Source organism: Coregonus clupeaformis, chromosome 20 (assembly GCF_020615455.1).
Source record: "Coregonus clupeaformis isolate EN_2021a chromosome 20, ASM2061545v1, whole genome shotgun sequence".
In the NCBI taxonomy this organism is placed as follows: Eukaryota; Metazoa; Chordata; class Actinopteri; order Salmoniformes; family Salmonidae; genus Coregonus; species Coregonus clupeaformis.
In genome coordinates, this window is record NC_059211.1 from 4,601,883 (window position 1) to 4,621,870 (window position 19,988).

Here is a 19,988-nt window from a genome sequence, read left to right on the forward strand (position 1 = left end):
TAAGATGGAAGGTTAATTAAGTTTAAGTAGACTTGTGAACTGATGCCAATTTTAATTTGGCACGTTGACAAGATGGAGAGCAGACCCTTTAAAGGAAATTGTACACGGTCCCTTTAAGCACGCACCAACCAGTAGTCTTACGTCGATCGATGCATGATTGCACGTGCATGGTAAACTAAAGCAATATTTTCTTCACTTTTATGATTCTTCCCATGATTGGAATTCCACTGTCTAATTGTGTAATACAACTTGTATCACTTTATTTGGCGAGCTACTGAGTCTGCGCACTAGGGAGCAATAAGGAACTCAAAACTATCATTCTAATAAAATCCTATGCGGAGCTACGTGGTTGACACACACAGCTAGGCCATTTTGAGTGATCGATTGTCATTGAGTAACTTTACCTAGATCGATGTGCTACTAAAGGCTTGATCTAACGCCTGATCAAATCTTCTACGGGACAGGACAGGTACACAAATAGAAACGACCGAGAACTTGTTAGAAAACCATGCCAAAGCCGAGCGCTTCCGAGACGGGGAAGACCCGCAGGTTCATCAGTGGTGTGGTGGAAGGTGAGAGTTCTACTCGTCATTACGTCAAATGGTCTACTGTAGGATGTCAATCAAATAGCCTGCTGTAGGATAGGCCTACAAATAGTGTCTGTTTTGATTCAATGTACTTACATTCAGCCACATTTCAGTGCATGTGTCAGATTATAATAATATAGTACGTTTATATATATCAGGGATGGGGAAAACCCCAGTCCTGAGGGGCAGAGTGGTGTCACACTTTTCCCCTATCTCTAGCGTTCTAAACTGAATATCATGATTAGTTGATCATTGGAGTCAGGTGTGTTAGCTGGGGCAAAAGTGTGACAGCAATCACACCCCCGAGGACTGCAGTTAACCATCCCTGATATACAGTACCAGTCAAGTTTGGACACACCTACTCATTCAAGGGTTTTTCTTTATTTTTACTATTTTCTATGTTGTAGAATAATAGTGAAGAGATCAACACTATGAAATAACACATATGGAATCATGTAGTAACCAAAAAAGTGTTAAACAAATCAAAATATATTTGAGATTCTTCAAAGGAGCCACCCTTTGCCTTGATGACAGCTTTGCAATCTCTTGGCATTCTCTCAACCAGCTTCATGAAGGAGTTCCCACATATGGTCTCCCGAGTGGTGCAGTGGTCTAAGGCTCTGTCGTAGCCGGCCGCGACCGGGAGACCCATGGGGCGGTGCACAATTGGGATGCAGGGATGTAGCTCAGTTGGTAGAGCATGGTGTTTGCAACACCAGGGTTGTGGGTTCGATTCCCACGGGGGGCCAGTATGAAAAAAATAAATAAAATAATGTAGGAACTCACTAACTGTAAGTCGCTCTGGATAAGAGCGTCTGCTAAATGACTAAAATGTAAATGTAAAATATGCTGAGCACTTGTTGGCTGCTTTTCCTTCACTCTGCAGTCCAACTCATCCCAAACCATCTCAATTGTTTCCTTCTTGGTCAAATAGCCTTTACACAGCCTGGAGGTGTGTTGGGTCATTGTTCTGTTGAAAAACAAATTATAGTCCCACTAAGCGCAAACCAGATGGGATGGCGTATCGCTGCAGAATGCTGTGGTAGCCATGCTGGTTAAGTGTAAATAAATCACTGACAGTGTCACCAGTAAAGCACCATCACACCTCCTCCTCCATGCTTCATGGTGGGAACCACACATGCGGAGATCATCCATTCACCTACAATTACATTTTAGTCATTTAGCAGACGCTCTTATCCAGAGCGACTTACAGGAGCAATTAGGGTTAAGTGCCTTGCTCAAGGTGCAGTTAACTCTAATGAACTTATCCTCTGCAGCAGAGATAACTCTGGGTCTTCCATTCCTGTGGCGGTCCTCATGAGAGCCAGTTTCATCATAGCGCTTGATGATTTTTGCGACTGCACTTGAAGAAACGTTCAAAGTTTTTGACATTCTCCGTATTGACTGACCTTCATGTCTTAAAGTAATGATAAACTGTCGTTTCTCTTTGCTTATTTGAGCTGTTCTTGCCATAATATGGACTTGGTCTTTTACCAAATAGGGCTATCTTCTGTATACCACCCCCACCTTGTCACAACACAACTGATTGGCTCAAATGCATTAAAATTCCACAAATTAACTTTTAAGAAGGCACACCTGTTAATTGAAATGCATTCCAGGTGACTACCTCATGAAGCTGGTTGAGATAATGCCAATAGTGTGCAAAGCTGTCATCAAGGCAAAGGGTGGCTACTTTGAAGAATCTCAAATATAAAATATACTTTGATTTGTTTAATACTTTTTTTGGTTACTACATGATTCCATGTGTGTTATTGCATAGTTTTGATGTCTTCACTATTATTCTACAATGTAAAAAATAGTAAACATAAAGAAAAAAATGATTAGGTGTGTGACTGGTAGTGTATATAAGCCCTGAATGTACAATGAATGTCCAGAGCAATAAAGAGGAAAGTGATATAATATAGGCAGACATCTGTAACACACACTGACATACTGAACATTAGGCTATACAGCCTGTAGTTGACTCTGTGCTCCACATTATGCATAACAACTGTAAAAGCTTATGTGACCTTTGCTTCACTCAGGCTTTTACGGGCGACCATGGACTATGGAGCAAAGAACTGAGCTGTTCCAGAGGTAGTAAACCCCCCCCCACACACACACACACACACACACACTGTCACGAGTTACAAAGCCAGAACCCAGAAGCAGACCAGGACAAGGTAAGTGAAACGAAGGTGAGTGTTTATTTACAAAGTCAAGAGTGATGCTGAATAATCCAGGGAACAGAGCGGGCGGCGTTGATTAGTTGTTGGGGGTGCAGTGGTTGATCCAATCATGGCTCGGCATCCGCCGACCACCAGGCAGAGGTTGGATGAAGGTTCCGGACGAGTGACTGCAGATGGAACAAACCGGAGGTAAGTAAACAACAAACCAACAAGGTGCAAAACAACAAAACTAACGCTAGAAGCTCTAAGACTGATACTCTGGTAAACCTACTGTTCATGGCTAACGATCCGGCAGGGAATGGATGTTAGGCCAGAGCCTAAGAAGGGTGATGATCAGGACCAGGTGTGCAGATTGCTGATGGGATGCAGGTGCGGAAATCAAGAGAGCTCCCCGGAGCGTTCCAGAACCCTCGGGAAACTGGAGATCACGAGCAGAAAACTAGTCCACAGACAGGACCCGACTCAGACTGCCGGGATCGTTACAGTACCCCCCCTCCGACGAACGCCACCGGGCGGACTCCCCGGAGCGCCAGGATGGAGGCGGTAGAAGTCACGGATGAGGTCAGCATCTAGGATCTGTCGCCGCGGAATCCAACTCCTCTCTTCAGGACCATACCCCTCCCAGTCCACGAGATACTGGAAACCCCGGCCCCGCCGTCTGGAATCCATGATGCGTCGCACCGTGTAGGCAGGACCACCTCCGATCATCCGAGGAGGAGGAGGAGGAGGCGGAGGAGGCAACAGAGGACTGAGGAAAACAGGCTTGAGGCAGGAGACATGAAAGGTGGGATGGACTCTGAGCGTCCTCGGGAGTTTGAGTCGAACTGCCACCGGATTGATCACCTTCTCCACCACAAACGGACCAATGAACTTCGGTAACAACTTCCTAGACTCAGTCCGTAAAGGAAGATCCCGTGTGGCCAACCAGACCCTATCTCCGATGGTATAGGTGGGAGCGGGGATCCGGCGACGATTCGCCTGGAGCTGATACCGGTCCGAAACTCTAAGGAGTGCCTTTCTGGCCCGATGCCAGGTCCGGTGGCAACGGCGAATATGGGCCTGAACAGAAGGCACTGAGAGCTCCTTCTCCTGAGAAGGGAACAAGGGAGGTTGGTAGCCATACAGGCACTGGAAGGGAGACATCCCAGTGGCAGATGTAGGGGAGAGTATTGTGGGCATACTCAACCCAAGGCAACTGAGAGACCCAGGAGGTGGGGTTGGAAGAGGCCAGGCAGCGTAGCGTGGATTCCATCTTCTGGTTGGCTCTCTCCGCCTGCCCATTAGATTGGGGGGTGAAAACCAGATGTGAGACTGACTGTAGCTCCAATGGCCAAACAGAAGGACTTCCAGACAGCAGAGGTAAACTGAGGGCCACGGTCGGAAACGATATCACTGGGCAAACCGTGGACCCTGAAAACCTCCCTAACCAGGATCTCGGACGTCTCCGAGGCAGAGGGAAGCTTGGCAATTGGCACAAAGTGGGCGAACTTGCTGAATCTGTCCACGATAGTCAGAACGACCGTGTTCCCCTCAGAAGCGGGCAACCCAGTGACAAAGTCCAGGGCCAGATGCGACCATGGTCGCCGGGGAATAGGAAGGGGGTGAAGTAGTCCAGAGCTGGGCCGATTGGTACTCTTATTCTGCGCACACACTGGACAGGCAGCAACATAACCCCGAGTATCCTCGGCCATGGCAGGCCACCAAAAACGTCTGCGAAGAAACGCCATCGTCCGAGCCACGCCAGGGTGACAAGCCATCTTGCTGGCGTGGGACCATTTGAGGACCGCAGGACGAACCGACTCAGGCACAAACAACCGACCGGGTGGACCGTTACCGGGACCGGGCTGCGTCCGAAGGGCCGCCATCACCTCCTCCTCAATCTTCCACCTAACAGCTCCCACGACGCAGTTCCGGGGAGAATTGTCTCGGTCTTGGACCCACTCTCCTCCGTCTTGGAGAACATCCGAGACAAGGCGTCCGCCTTGCCGTTCTTAGATCCAGGTCGGAACGTCAGGGAAAAATTGAATCGTCCGAAAAACAACGACCACCTGGCCTGACGGGAGTTGAGACGTCTAGCCGATTGCACGTAAGCAAGATTCTTGTGGTCAGTCCAGACAATAAACGGTTGCTCCGCCCCCTCCAACCAGTGCCGCCACTCCTCCAAGGCAAGTTTCACCGCGAGAAGCTCCCGGTTACCCACATCGTAATTCCTCTCCGCAGGCGAAAGGCGACGAGAGTAGTAGGCGCAGGGATGGAGTTTACTGTCCGTGGAGCATCGCTGCGACAGGATGGCGCCAACTCCCACATCAGACGCGTCCACTTCAACGACGAACTGACGGGCCGTGTCCGGTTGAGAGAGAATCGGTGCGTTGGTGAATCGCCTCTTCAAATCCAGAAACGCTCGATCCGCCTCCGGATTCCACTTGAAGCTCCTGATACTGGAAGTCAAGGCAGTTAACGGAGCGGCCACACGGCTGTAATCCCGGATGAATCTGCGGTAGAAATTCGCAAACCCCAAAAATCTCTGGAGCTGCAATCTCGTACCGGGCTGGGCCCATTCCAGAACCGCTCTAACCTTCTCCTGGTCCATCCTAATCTCCCCCCTGGAGATGATGTACCCGAGAAAGGATGTCGTGTGGGCGTGAAACTCGCACTTCTCGGCCTTCACGAACAGGCGATTCTCCAACAATCGCTGCAGAACCTGCCGGACATGCTGGACGTGGTCGGAAGGTTCCTTCGAGAAGATCAGAATGTCATCCAGGTAAACAAACACAAAGAGACCGATCATATCTCTCAGGACGTCGTTCACCATACTCTGGAATACCGCTGGAGCATTGGTCAGTCCAAACGGCATCACCTGATACTCGAAGTGACCCATCGGTGTATTGAAACCCGTCAACCACTCGTCTCCCTCTCTGATCCGGACCATGTGATACGCATTGCGTAGGTCTAGCTTGGTGAACACCGTAGCACCCTGTAAGGAGTCGAAGGCAGAACTCATCAAGGGCAGGGGATACTTGTTCTTGACCGTGATGTCATTCAACCCCCGATAATCAATACACGGTCGAAGAGAGCCATCCTTCTTACCCACAAAGAAGAATCCTGCCCCCAGGGGTGATGACGAGGGACGAACGAGACCAGCAGCTAGGGACTCCTTGATGTAGGTCTCCAAAGCCTCACGTTCAGGGCGGGAGATACTGTATAACCTTCCCTTGGGGTAGACAGCTCCAGGGAACAGGTTGATGGCACAATCATATGGTCGGTGGGGAGGGAGTGACAGAGCCTTCTGCTTACTGAACACTTCCCCCAAATCGTGATATGTCTCGGGAACCAGGGACAAATCTGGGGGTTTAGCCTCAATCACCTGACTGGGAACCGAATGGGGACAGGCAGTCTTGAGACAGTTAGCATGACAATCAAGGCTCCAACTCGTTACCTTGCCCGTCACCCAATCGAACGTGGGATTGTGTTCCTTCAGCCAGGGGTATCCAAGGACCAGAGGAACATGGGAAGACGGCAGAATGAAGAATGAAATCATCTCCGAATGATTCCCCGACAACAGTAGCTTAACCGGTTCAGTCCTCATCGTGATACGTGCAAGACTACTGCCGTTCAGAGTGGTCGCTTCAATGGCTTCCGGCAATTGCTCCTTGGAAAGCCCCAGCTGTTCCACCAACTCGGCATCAAGAAAGCTTCCATCGGCACCTGAATCGATAAAAGCGTTAATCGCTAAGCTCTGATTCCTGTTCACAAGGGTAGCCGGGAAACGGGGTCTGACAGAGGTATTGAGAGGTCGAAACTGGCTCGCTAAAAGTCCTCCCAACTTTAGCGAGCCGCGCAGTTTGACGACCGCCGGGAACAGGTGGCGAGGTAATGTCCCGAACCACCACAGTAGAGGCAACAGTTCGTCCCTACGTCTGAGTTGGCGTTCCTCCTTGGTTAACCCGTGCCGCCCCTACTTGCATTGGTTCAGAATCGGGAGACAGGACCTCTCCACTAATCCTGTGTGGTGGACGATGATCGACGTATTCTGGTCCAATCCCCGACCCGACTGGAACCTGAGAAGCTGATCGATTGGACGGACCCCATTGCTTCTCCCTCCTTCGCTCACGGACTCGATTATCCACCCGAATAGACAAGGCTACCAAGCTGTCCAGGTCACTAGGCTCCGGATAGGAGATCAACTCATCCTTGAGCTGCTCCGACAGACCCTGGTAAAAGGCCGCTTGCAGAGACTCCTCATTCCACCCACTCTCCACAGCCAACGTCTTGAACTCGATCACGAAGTCGGCCACGCTGCGAGTTCCTTGGTGAAGCGAAACAGGCGCCTAGCTGCGTCCCTCCCTCGGACGGAAAGGTCGAAGAGCTTCCTCATCTCGGCCGTGAACCCCTGGTATGAAGCCATGCAGGGGTCTTGTCGTTCCCAAACGGCTGAAGCCCACTCCAGCGCTCGACCACGCAGCAACTCAATCACAAAGGCTATCCTAGCCTTGTCTGTGGCATAAGAGTAGGGCTGTAGATCGAACACTAACCCACACTGCATAAGGAAAGAACGGCATCCTCCCAGCTCCCCCTCATATTTATCCGGCGTCGGAACCTTGGGCTCACGGAAGGACACAGCTCCAGACGCGGCAGGCGAGATGGGTGAAACCGGTAGTGGATCCTCCACCGGAAACTTGCGCTGGTTCTGGACCTCCGTCAGACCGGTAGAAAGGTTCCGAACTGCCAACGCGATCTCCTGTAGCTCCGTGCTATGATGGCCCAACATCTTCTCCTGATGGGTAATGGCATGGCGAACAGAGTCCAGGTCCGCTGGGTTCATTACGGGCCGGATCGTTCTGTCACGAGTTACAAAGCCAGAACCCAGAAGCAGACCAGGACAAGGTAAGTGAAACGAAGGTGAGTGTTTATTTACAAAGTCAAGAGTGATGCTGAATAATCCAGGGAACAGAGCGGGCGGCGTTGATTAGTTGTTGGGGGTGCAGTGGTTGATCCAATCATGGCTCGGCATCCGCCGACCACCAGGCAGAGGTTGGATGAAGGTTCCGGACGAGTGACTGCAGATGGAACAAACCGGAGGTAAGTAAACAACAAACCAACAAGGTGCAAAACAACAAAACTAACGCTAGAAGCTCTAAGACTGATACTCTGGTAAACCTACTGTTCATGGCTAACGATCCGGCAGGGAATGGATGTTAGGCCAGAGCCTAAGAAGGGTGATGATCAGGACCAGGTGTGCAGATTGCTGATGGGATGCAGGTGCGGAAATCAAGAGAGCTCCCCGGAGCGTTCCAGAACCCTCGGGAAACTGGAGATCACGAGCAGAAAACTAGTCCACAGACAGGACCCGACTCAGACTGCCGGGATCGTTACACACACACACACTTTCCCTCTCTCTCCCTCTTCTTCAAAGTGAACTTATTATCAACTATATTCCTTTCACCTCTCCAATCCTTACAGGAAGTTGTTGCTTTGCCAGAAGTGTCTCATACAGTGTGTTTGTTTGTGTAGGGAGCAGAAGTGGGGTCTGAACACATACCTGTACGCCCCTAAAGATGACTACAAACACAGAATGTACTGGAGGGACCTGTACTCACCTGAGGAGGCAGGTTAGGAGGACACACACAGCATTACAAACCCCTGACCCCTGACCCCTGACCCCTGGGGCTTATCAGCACCACCTAGTTACAACCCACCCTTAGTTCAGATAAGAGAGAGAGTGATTGTGATGTGTGTTGTTATGGCGTTGCCACAGGAGATGCAGCTCCATATTGTCTGTTGATATGTTATCATGTCAGATCATCGTTGATGCCCTCACTTTGACCTGAAGATCCACTCCCATTTACCTTTGTTTACTTTGATCTGCTTTGATTTAATTGATCTACTTAGCAACTGTCGCATTGTTGTAAAAGGCTCTGGTTAAGTAAAGTTAAAATGTGTTCTTCTCAATCCATTTACCTGGTTAAGTAAAGTTAAAATGTGTTCTTCTCAATCCATTTACCTGGTTAAGTAAAGTTAAAAGGGTCTTTGTTGTTGTTGTTGCTGTGAATTGGCAGCCTGTTCCCTAATCTATACAGTATGTACAGGATATATAGCACTCTGTAAAGGGAATAGGGTGCCATTTGGGGTGAATATGAATCTTCTGTTCCAGAGAAACTGGTTGCTCTGATAACTGCAGCGAAGAAGAACGGAGTGGACTTCATCTACGCCATCTCCCCTGGACTGGACATCACATTCTCCAACCCCAAAGAGGTCGCGACCCTCAAGAGGAAACTGGACCAGGTGGGGTTCTAGAACTATGGCAGCCTATAATTGGGCCAGGTGGGGTTCTAGAACTATGGTAGCCTAGAACTGGACCAGGTGGGGTTCTATAACTATGGTAGCCTAGAACTGGACCAGGTGGGGTTCTATAACTATGGTAGCCTAGAACTGGACCAGGTGGGGTTCTAGAACTATGGTAGCCTAGAACTGGACCAGGTGGGGTTCTATAACTATGGTAGCCTAGAACTGGACCAGGTGGGGTTCTAGAACTATGGTGGTCTAGAACTGGACCAGGTGTGATTCTAGAACTATGGTGGTCTAGAATTGGACCAGATGGGGTTCTAGAACTGTTTAGAGAGAAAGCGTGGCCTGTGAGAAAAGCTGATTTCTCCTCTACTCTCTTCCTCCAGGTGAGTGGGTTTGGCTGCAGTTCCTTCTCCCTCCTCTTCGACGACATCGAGACAGAGATGTGTCCGGCGGACAAGCAGGCATTCAGCTCGTTCGCCCACGCCCAGGTAGCTGTCACCAACGAGGTGTTCACACACCTGGGACAGCCTGACACCTTCCTCTTCTGCCCCACAGGTGAGGTCAGACCATCACCACAGATATTCCAATTCCATATCAACATTCCAATGTCAGACAACCACACAATGAGAATGTCATTGCAATTAAAAGCAGTGTTCCATTACATGTTGGCTGGCAGCCATATTGGACACACCCTGCTTAATGTTCGATAAGTTGTTTAATTTCTCAGAATTTTGTGCTTTTTTCAAGCATCGTCAAGGACTAGAATGTCTGTGTGTGTTGTGGTTTGTTTCAGATTACTGTGCAGCGTTCTGCACCCCTAACGTCTCCCAGTCGGCTTACCTTCACACTGTGGGAGAGAACCTCCTACCTGGGATTGATGTTCTCTGGACAGGTGAGAGCAGACAGGAAGTCACTTTCCTCCATTTTGTTTTCTTGTTTGCTCAATTTTGCACCTGGAAAGTTTCCTTGGATGAGTGCATTTTAAGGAGATTACAAAGCACAGTGTTAAGACTATCAGGCACCCAATCTAACCCACTCTATGTGATCCTGTTCTGCAGGTCCTAAGGTGGTGTCGCACCACATCACGGTAGAGTCCATTGTAGAGGTGTCCTCCGTCCTGAAGAGGGCGCCGGTTATCTGGGACAACATCCACGCCAATGACTACGATCCCCAAAGGATCTTCATGGGACCTTACAAGGTTTCTAATATTAATACTATGACCCCAGAGGATCTTCATGGGACCTTACAAGGTTTCTAATATTAATACTATGACCCCAGAGGATCTTCATGGGATCTTACAAGGTTTCTAATATTAATATTATGACCCCAGAGGATCTTCATGGGACCTTACAAGGTTTCTAATATTAATACTATGACCCCAGAGGATCTTCATGGGACCTTACAAGGTTTCTAATATTAATACTATGACCCCAGAGGATCTTCATGGGACCTTACAAGGTTTCTAATATTAATACTATGACCCCAGAGGATCTTCATGGGACCTTACAAGGTTTCTAATATTAATATTATGACCCCAGAGGATCTTCATGGGACCTTACAAGGTTTCTAATATTAATACTATGACCCCAGAGGATCTTTATGGGACCTTACAAGGTTTCTAATATTAATACTATGACCCCAGAGGATCTTCATGGGACCTTACAAGGTTTCTAATATTAATACTATGACCCCAGAGGATTTTCATGGGACCTTACAAGGTTTCTAATATTAATACTATGACCCCAGATGATCTTCATGGGACCTTACAAGGTTTCTAATATTAATACTATGACCCCAGAGGATCTTCATGGGACCTTACAAGGTTTCTAATATTAATACTATGACCCCAGAGGATCTTCGTGGGACCTTACAAGGTTTCTAATATTAATACTATGACCCCAGAGGATCTTCATGGGACCTTACAAGGTTTCTAATATTAATACTATGACCCCAGAGGATCTTCATGGGACCTTACAAGGTTTCTAATATTAATATTATGACCCCAGAGGATCTTCATGGGACCTTACAAGGTTTCTAATATTAATACTATGACCCCAGAGGATCTTCATGGGACCTTACAAGGTTTCTAATATTAATACTATGACCCCAGAGGATCTTCATGGGACCTTACAAGGTTTCTAATATTAATACTATGACCCCAGAGGATCTTCATGGGACCTTACAAGGTTTCTAATATTAATACTATGACCCCAGAGGATCTTCATGGGACCTTACAAGGTTTCTAATATTAATACTATGACCCCAGAGGATCTTCATGGGACCTTACAAGGTTTCTAATATTAATACTATGACCCCAGAGGATCATCATGGGACCTTACAAGGTTTCTAATATTAATACTATGACCCCAGAGGATCTTCATGGGACCTTACAAGGTTTCTAATATTAATACTATGACCCCAGAGGATCTTCATGGGACCTTACAATGTTTCTAATACTAATAGGAGGTTTCTGAAAATAATGATTCATTGTCTATTCAACCACTATTACCTTTATAATGAACTACTATTGGACTAAAGTAGTGTGCAGTGTTCTATAAGCAGTGTTCTATAAACAGTGTTCTATAAGCAGTGTTCTATAAGCAGTGTTCTATAAGCAGTGTTCTATAAGCAGTGTTCTATAAACAGTGTTCTATAAGCAGTGTTCTATAAGCAGTGTTCTATAAACAGTGTTCTATAAGCAGTGTTCTATAAGCAGTGTTCTATAAACAGTGTTCTATAAGCAGTGTTCTATAAGCAGTGTTCTATAAACAGTGTTCTATAAGCAGTGTTCTATAAGCAGTGTTCTATAAACAGTGTTCTATAAGCAGTGTTCTATAAGCAGTGTTCTATAAGCAGTGTTCTATAAACAGTGTTCTATAAGCAGTGTTCTATAAACAGTGTTCTATAAGCAGTGTTCTATAAGCAGTGTTCTATAAACAGTGTTCTATAAGCAGTGTTCTATAAGCAGTGTTCTATAAACAGTGTTCTATAAGCAGTGTTCTATAAGCAGTGTTCTATAAGCAGTGTTCTATAAGCAGTGTTCTATAAACAGTGTTCTATAAACAGTGTTCTATAAGCAGTGTTCTATAAGCAGTGTTCTATAAGCAGTGTTCTATAAGCAGTGTTCTATAAGCAGTGTTCTATAAGCAGTGTTCTATAAACAGTGTTCTATAAGCAGTGTTCTATAAGCAGTGTTCTATAAGCAGTGTTCTATAAACAGTGTTCTATAAACAGTGTTCTATAAGCAGTGTTCTATAAGCAGTGTTCTATAAGCAGTGTTCTATAAGCATGTTCTATAAGCAGTGTTCTATAAGCAGTGTTCTATAAACAGTGTTCTATAAACAGTGTTCTATAAGCAGTGTTCTATAAGCAGTGTGATACACAGGGAGTTTGTTTATAGTAGATTTATAATAATAGAGAAGCTTTTTCTACTCCACTACTGTGGTCCTCTTCAAGCGGGGTCTTGGGATCAATTTCAATTCAGTCAAGTTCACAAGGAGGTGAGCCTGAAGAGAAATGGAATTGACCCCAACCAACCCTGCTGCCAACAGTGTCTTTCAATCCCCTTCATCACGTTTCTCCATTAATCCACCTTGGATGGATTCCCATTCAGGCTACCCCCCACCCCAATTCACTATATTTCTTCCTCTTCTTAGGATCGTCCCACAGACCTGATCCCCAAGCTGAGAGGGGTGCTGACCAACCCTAACTGCGAGTACTACCCTAACTTTGTGGCGATCCATACCTTGGCAACGTGGTGCCGGTCTAATGAAGGACAGAGAGACGTGGAGATGAGTGAGTATCTATGAGGTGTTACTGTGATGTTTTACACTGTTTTTAATGTCTGTTCTGTGAGGCAGCTTGATGTTCAAGTACCCACTGAACAGGACGCTAGTCTATCGCGGTGCCTTTCCCCCAATCCATCCACTGAGTGCTATGCAGAGAGGCATCGGCACCCACTCTTAAGAGTCTTTGGTATGACTCAACCGGGGGGATCGAACCCCCAACCTTCCAATCTCAGGATGAACACTGACCACAATGCCACTGAGTTAAACTAACCCTTCACTATGTAATCTCCCCAGCAGGTGATGATGAGGGAGGCTCCGCCCTGTGCTACAGCCCCAAGCGAGCCCTCACCCTGGCCTTGACTGACTGGTTACAGGAGTTCCTCAGCACCGACCAGCCTGGAGGTACAGGGGAAAAGTTCCTCAGCACCGACCAGCCTGGAGGTACAGGGGAAAAGTTCCTCAGCACCGACCAGCCTGGAGGTACAGGGGAAAAGTTCCTCAGCACCCGACCAGCCTGGAGGTACAGGGGGAAAAGTTCCTCAGCACCGACCAGCCTGGAGGTACAGGGGAAAAGTTCCTCAGCACCGACCAGCCTGGAGGTACAGGGGAAAAGTTCCTCAGCACCGACCAGCCTGGAGGTACAGGGGGAAAGTTCCTCAGCACCGACCAGCCTGGAGGTACAGGGGGAAAGTTCCTCAGCACCGACCAGCCTGGAGGTACAGGGGAAAAGTTCCTCAGCACCGACCAGCCTGGAGGTACAGGGGAAAAGTTCCTCAGCACCGACCAGCCTGGAGGTACAGGGGAAAAGTTCCTCAGCACCGACCAGCCTGGAGGTACAGGGGAAAAGATTAGCAACCAAGAGGGCAGCTTCAACATTCAATTCAATACAACTTTATTTATCCCCTCCTGGGCAAACGCATGAAACATGAAAACAACACATCCCAGTCTCACAATCAGGACATGCAGGGATTCCAGATCTTTTTTAATTAGATCCATTCATTGTGAAGAGATCAGACAGATTAATTAATTCTGTGGCTGTCGTCTTCACCTCAGGCCCTCGCCCTCTGAACCCCACCCGCCTGAAGAAAGAGTCCTCTGACGAGGAGCCCATGCAGACTGACGTGGGAGACCCCGTGTACGTACCAGGTCCTGGGGACAACCCCTTGTTCACAGCAGAACCCCTGACCCTGGACGATCTCCAACTACTCTCGGAACTGTTCTACCTGCCATATGAACACGGTTCTACTGCTAGAACCATGCTGACGGAACTGAACTGGCTGAAAGCACACAGAGAAGCAGTGGGAGAGGCAGAGACTGAGATGGTGAGGTGTGTGTGTGTGTTGGAACTGAACTGGCTAAAGGGACTCAGAGAGGCAGAGACAAAGACAGAGTGGTGGAACACACTCAATACATTTAATAATTTAAGAACCTTTATTGATGTGGAAATTGGAAGAACTTACATTGACAACTCTCTCTCTCTCTCTCCCTCTTTCTCTCTTCTCTCTCTCTCCCTCTCTACAGACAGCGGAGTGGCGTTCCAGGGCGAAGTGTTTTGACGTGATGTGTGTTGCTGTGTTTACCATGTTTAACCGTCTGTCCAACGCCCCCAACCGGAGCATCCTCTACGACCTCTACAACTACATCTGTGACATCAAGAGTGGCGTCACCCTGGCCCGCGCCTACGTCAAAGAATTGGGTACAACGGGTGTGGGGGGGATGTGTGTGTGTGTGTGTGTGTGTGTGTGTGTGTGTATTGTGTAGGTCAGTGTGCTATTGCGTAGGTCAGTGTGTTATTGCGTAGGTCAGTGTGTTATTGCGTAGGTCAGTGTGTTATTGCGTAGGTCAGTGTGTTATTGCGTAGGTCAGTGTGTTATTGCGTAGGTCAGTGTGTTATTGCGTAGGTCAGTGTGTTATTGCGTAGGTCAGTGTGTTATTGTGTAGGTCAGTATGTTATTGCGTAGGTCAGTATGTTATTGCATAGGTCAGTATGTTATTGTATGGTGTTGTACAAGAAGCTGTATGAAGTAGGCCATAAGCATACAGGTTGATGTATTATTTAGGTGTAATATTGTTTGTGTCCACAGGGGGGCAGAGTAAGCCCTCAGCCCAGGTGATGACTGACGACCCAGAACCCTGGGGGTTTAGAGGGGGTCTATCTGGGGAGTTCCAGGTACCGCGCTTCCCCCTATCAACCCTTTCACCCCTTCTTCCCCCTATCACCCCCTCCTACTCCCCTCTCTGGGCAGTTCCAGGTACGTGCCTACACCCTCTTCCCCCTATCACCCCCTCCTACTCCCCTCTCTGGGCAGTTCCAGGTACGTGCCTACACCCTCTTCCCCCTATCACCCCCTCCTACTCCCCTCTCTGGGCAGTTCCAGGTACGTGCCTACACCCTCTTCCCCTATCACCCCCTCCTACTCCCCTCTCTGGGCAGTTCCAGGTACGTGCCTACACCCTCTTCCCCCTATCACCCCCTCCTACTCCCCTCTCTGGGCAGTTCCAGGTACGTGCCTACACCCTCTTCCCCCTATCACCCCCTCCTACTCCCCTCTCTGGGCAGTTCCAGGTACGTGCCTACACCCTCTTCCCCCTATCACCCCCTCCTACTCCCCTCTCTGGGCAGTTCCAGGTACGTGCCTACACCCTCTTCCCCCTCACCCCCTCCTACACCAATACTGGACTGTCATTTCATCCTAGAATATTGTTGAGATGACTGGAATTATTATAATTCCTCTTACACCTCAATCAGTCGACAGGGTCACTGCATCAACGCTGCCTAATACATTCTGCAGTCAAACTTCATGATGTAATCCAACATTGTTACTGAATGTGAGCAACAACAGTTCCACATTCACCTTTTGCTACTATTTCTGTCGTCTAGGCATCAAAATGATGCACCACCCAGAACACACTGCAACTGTATGTACGTCTGGTGTACCAAAACACAATGACGCTGTCTGTCTGATCGAAGCCTTAGTGATTTGGCCTTCTGTTTCTTTGAGCTACAGTCATTCACATCACAGATCAACACTAAAACAATGACAAGCTATACACACATAGGGGATCACAGACAACCACCTAGACAGAGCCATTGATATCTCCGGCATAACAAAGAGATCATTGACTTGGTACTGACTGGTTGATGACGATATTATTGCTGTTGTTTAGAGAATGCTGCCTTGCCATGGTAACAGAGATCTGTTCCGTCACCCTCCTATGACGTCAGTGTATTCCATACGACCCTACTGCCCAGAAGACAAGGTTAGTTATTTCAATATATCTAGACCTGACTATAACATAACTATTAAAATATACTAGACGTGTGGACCGACTGGGCATGGAAACCAGGTCTTCTGTGGGTCTTGCCATAAGACTGTGTTAGCCCCTTGAGCTAAAGCCTGCATTATAGAGCCCCACAGGCTCTGTCGTAGCCGGCCGCGACCGGGAGACCCATGGGGCGGCGCGCAATTGGCCCAGCGTCGTCCAGGATAGGGGAGGGAATGGCCGGCAGGGATGTAGCTCAGTTGGTAGAGCATGGCGTTTGCAACGCCAGGGTTGTGGGTTCGATTCCCACGGGGGGCCAGTATGAAAAATAAAAAAATAATGTATGCACTCACTTAACTGTAAGTCGCTCTGGATAAGAGCGTCTGCTAAATGACTAAAATGTAAATGTAAATGTGTCATAATACCCATAAAACCTAGTGCTCAAACAGGGAAATGGTTCCAATTGTTTTTCCACCATTCATTTTTCACATAGGGAATTCTAGAAACACTTCAAATAAGGGCTGTTTCGTGTAGGCTTACCCTGGCATGACGTTTTGATAACCATGTAAATCTCTCTCGGACAAGGTGACTTTTATCAATATATTCAGCACTATTTACTCTCAGATTCGAAAATGTAAACATCATGCAAGACTACAAATCCCTGCAAGCTCCTGCACGTCATCTCTAGTTGACGCCTTTGCTGACAGGTATTGTGTAATTTTTAAACTTGCCGAAGACAGTTCACAGTGTTGTCCGATTCAGCAGTCTCATCTATATCATCATGGCATTTGTAGTTCTGTATGATAGCCACATTAGCAGCTAATTAGCGTTACATTTATGGGGGGTAAATACAGGCGAATATATTGATAAGTCACCTTGTCCGATGGGGGGATTTACATGGCTATCAAAACGTCACGCCAGGGTAAACCTACACGAAACAGCCCTTATTTTAAGTGTTTCTAAAATCCCCTATGGGAAAAATGTATGGTGGAAAAATGATTGGAACCATTGCCCTGTTTGACTGCTAGGTTTTATGGGTATTATGACTCATACTGTGGTACTCTATTGTTTTAACAATAATTATGCTTGTATGACTTGTGCGTATCAGTCTCATTGAGAAGTTAGCTGATGCATGAACAAGCTAACGTGTGTAGTTACAAGCTAACGCAGGTCTACAGGTCTCCGATTAGGTTAGTCATCACGCGAGCGTGGTTCACAAACCACCTCTGTAATACATGAGGCATGTATCGGCTAGCTGACATCTTTATTGATTTATGTCTTTATAACATCTCTGTTATTTCAGACTGAGATACAGAAGATCCACATGGCGATGCAGAGAGGAGAGGCCAAGATTCCTGCAGCAGCACTACCTGCTCTGACGAGTGATGGGTGAGGGTATGTGTGTGTATGTGTGTGTGTACAGCATGACTCCCAAATAATCCACTCTCGACAGTCTCTGATCAGCCAGTAGGTTTTGTTCTTCAATATGTGACTGAGCGCTTGTCCTGACCTTCAGTCTAGACAGCCAATATGTAACGTCCCAGTGTACCTCTATCTCTCCCACTCCCAAGACTAGCAGGAAGGCTTTTTACATTAGCTTTTACTTCCAAATGATCTTGATTAATTGTCCTTAGCCAGAGTAATCCAAAAAGGTAGGGACAACATGTAATGTCTCCCAGTGTACCTCTATCTCTCCCCAGGCTGGCAGGAGGGCAGCTGTCCCCCTCCCCAAACTGTGGTCTGGTTCTGGAGGATGAGAGGGGGGTGTGTGGGTACGCCCTGGGCCTCTGCGACGCCACAGCAGCCGCACTGAACAACCAGGTAACCGCTAGGTTCAGGTGGCACAATTACACACTCTGGAATATGACTTTGTCTTGTTTTAATTATTGACCCCAACATTTATATGGTTGTAGTTCTGTCTCTTTGTATTACTTCAGATGTTTTCTATCTGTTTTGTATGGAGTTCCTTGACTCTGAAAATATGATGATCTTTTCTCCCTTGTAGAGGCCATTGCTGGGGGACTTCCCTTCCTTGATAACCATGCAGCTCCACCCCCGGGTTACAGACCCCGCCCCCGCCAGGCGTATGATTGGCAGCCTGCTCTCTTTGATGAAGACCAGCGGTGAGTTGTTAACTTGTATATTCAAGTTCCACTACTGTGATTAGAGTGCTCACTCCCTTGTAGTTGAGCACATGCACAGTGGGTTTCTGGTCACTGTTTGATTGAGCCTAGTGCAGGGCTCTACAATCCTGTTCCTGGTGAGATACCCTCCTGTAGGTTTTCACTTCAACCTCATTTGTAACTAACCTGATCAACCAGCTAATTATTAGAATCAGGTGCGCTAGATTAGGGTTGGAGTGAAAACCTGCAAGACGGTAGCTCTCCAGGAACAGGGATGCAGACGGTAGCTCTCCAGGAACAGGGATGCAGACGGTAGCTCTCCAGGAACAGGGATGCAGACGGTAGCTCTCCAGGAACAGGGATGCAGACGGTAGCTCTCCAGGAACAGGGATGCAGAACTCTGGCCTGGTGTGGTGGCTGCTGTGCAGCGTGATGTTGTCAGAGTTCAACAATACACTTGACTAATCAGACCTGGGTTCAAACACTTTCAGCTTTAGAGGTGGGGAATTTACTATTGGCACAATATCAGGTGTTATTCTGTTACTGGTGCAGAAATGGATTCATATTGATCAGATGTGTATATGCCAGTTCATGTTTCTCCCCCCTGCCGGTCTGATGGCATAGGGCTGGATTATCATAACATATTGATGTTTCTCCCCCCTGCTGGTCTGATGGCATAGGGCCGGATTATCATAACATATTGATGTTTCTCCCCCCTGCTGGTCTGATGGCATAGGGCTGGATTATCATAACATATTGATGTTTCTCCCCCCTGCCTGTCTGATGGCATAGGGCTGGATTATCATAACATATTGATGTTTCTCCCCCCTGCCTGTCTGATGGCATAGGGCTGGATTATCATAACATATTCATGTTTCTCCCCCCTGCTGGTCTGATGGCATAGGGCCGGATTATCATAACATATTGATGTTTCTCCCCCCTGCTGGTCTGATGGCATAGGGCTGGATTATCATAACATATTGATGTTTCTCCCCCCTGCTGGTCTGATGGCATAGGGCTGGATTATCATAACTCTAACAAACGTCTATGCATAGCCCCTCATTCAGTTTGATTCTCTTATTCCTCACACGTTTTTTTCTCTCCTTGTCCTTTGACTGTAGTTCAAATCTGAATCTACCCGCTCTACCCTGCCTCTCTCTCTCTCCGACAGGTTCCAGGGGTGTGTTCTGTGAGCTGAGGCAGGGTGACAGGAGGATGTTTGACTTCTACTCTAAACTGGGCTCCTTCACAACGCTCAAAATGGCGGGGCTGCCTCGGGACATCATCGTCATGGGAACCAGCTTGTAAACAACATTTCACCAAACGCCACCTTGCACTACTACTATATCCTCAGGTTTTAAAGGTCCTTTTGGAAAAAAGGGACGACAACGTTAGTTGATTAATTCAGCTGCTTGTTTGATTGAAAAACTGTGTTTAACGGCCATGTATCAATAACTATAGGATGATGTGTGAAATGTATCTGATCAAGTTTGTCAATGGGATCCACATCGTTTGACTGATTATTTGTGGAACGTGTCTTTGTAAATTCCAATTAGTTAATGGTATGTTCTGAAAACCAATGTTTTAAATGATGACTTCACTGAACAATGACTATCCTATATTAATGGAATGATAACTGTTATGAGGTGTAATTTTACAATGAATGATTGATGCATTTAAATCAGCCTGTAAGAGGATCTAAATAATGTTGAGATCAATAAAAATTGGACAAACATTTGAATCTGTATG

The 19,988-nt window shown here is 47.4% G+C and overlaps 1 protein-coding gene across 5 annotated transcripts; it reads left to right on the forward strand.

The window, feature by feature from the left end:
* The first annotated feature begins 129 nt into the window (after positions 1-129).
* ogal (O-GlcNAcase like) lies at positions 130-19,980 on the forward strand. 5 transcript variants are annotated; one of them, XM_045205271.1, is made up of 18 exons: positions 140-170; positions 465-572; positions 2,633-2,684; positions 8,288-8,385; positions 8,928-9,058; positions 9,448-9,619; positions 9,858-9,956; positions 10,123-10,262; positions 12,721-12,859; positions 13,147-13,254; positions 13,906-14,174; positions 14,374-14,548; positions 14,937-15,022; positions 16,021-16,113; positions 17,420-17,505; positions 17,796-17,937; positions 18,122-18,239; positions 19,411-19,980. In XM_045205271.1, the coding sequence occupies exons 2-18, from the start codon at positions 509-511 to the stop codon at positions 19,545-19,547; spliced, it is 2,109 nt and encodes a 702-aa protein (XP_045061206.1). In that variant the 5' UTR covers positions 140-170; positions 465-508; the 3' UTR covers positions 19,548-19,980. The 5 variants fall into 5 exon arrangements, with proteins under 5 accessions (XP_045061210.1, XP_045061208.1, XP_045061207.1 ...); XM_045205273.1 differs by having other exon boundaries at positions 131-572; positions 17,817-17,937; XM_045205272.1 differs by having other exon boundaries at positions 131-572; positions 13,150-13,254.
* The last annotated feature ends 8 nt before the right edge of the window (positions 19,981-19,988 follow it).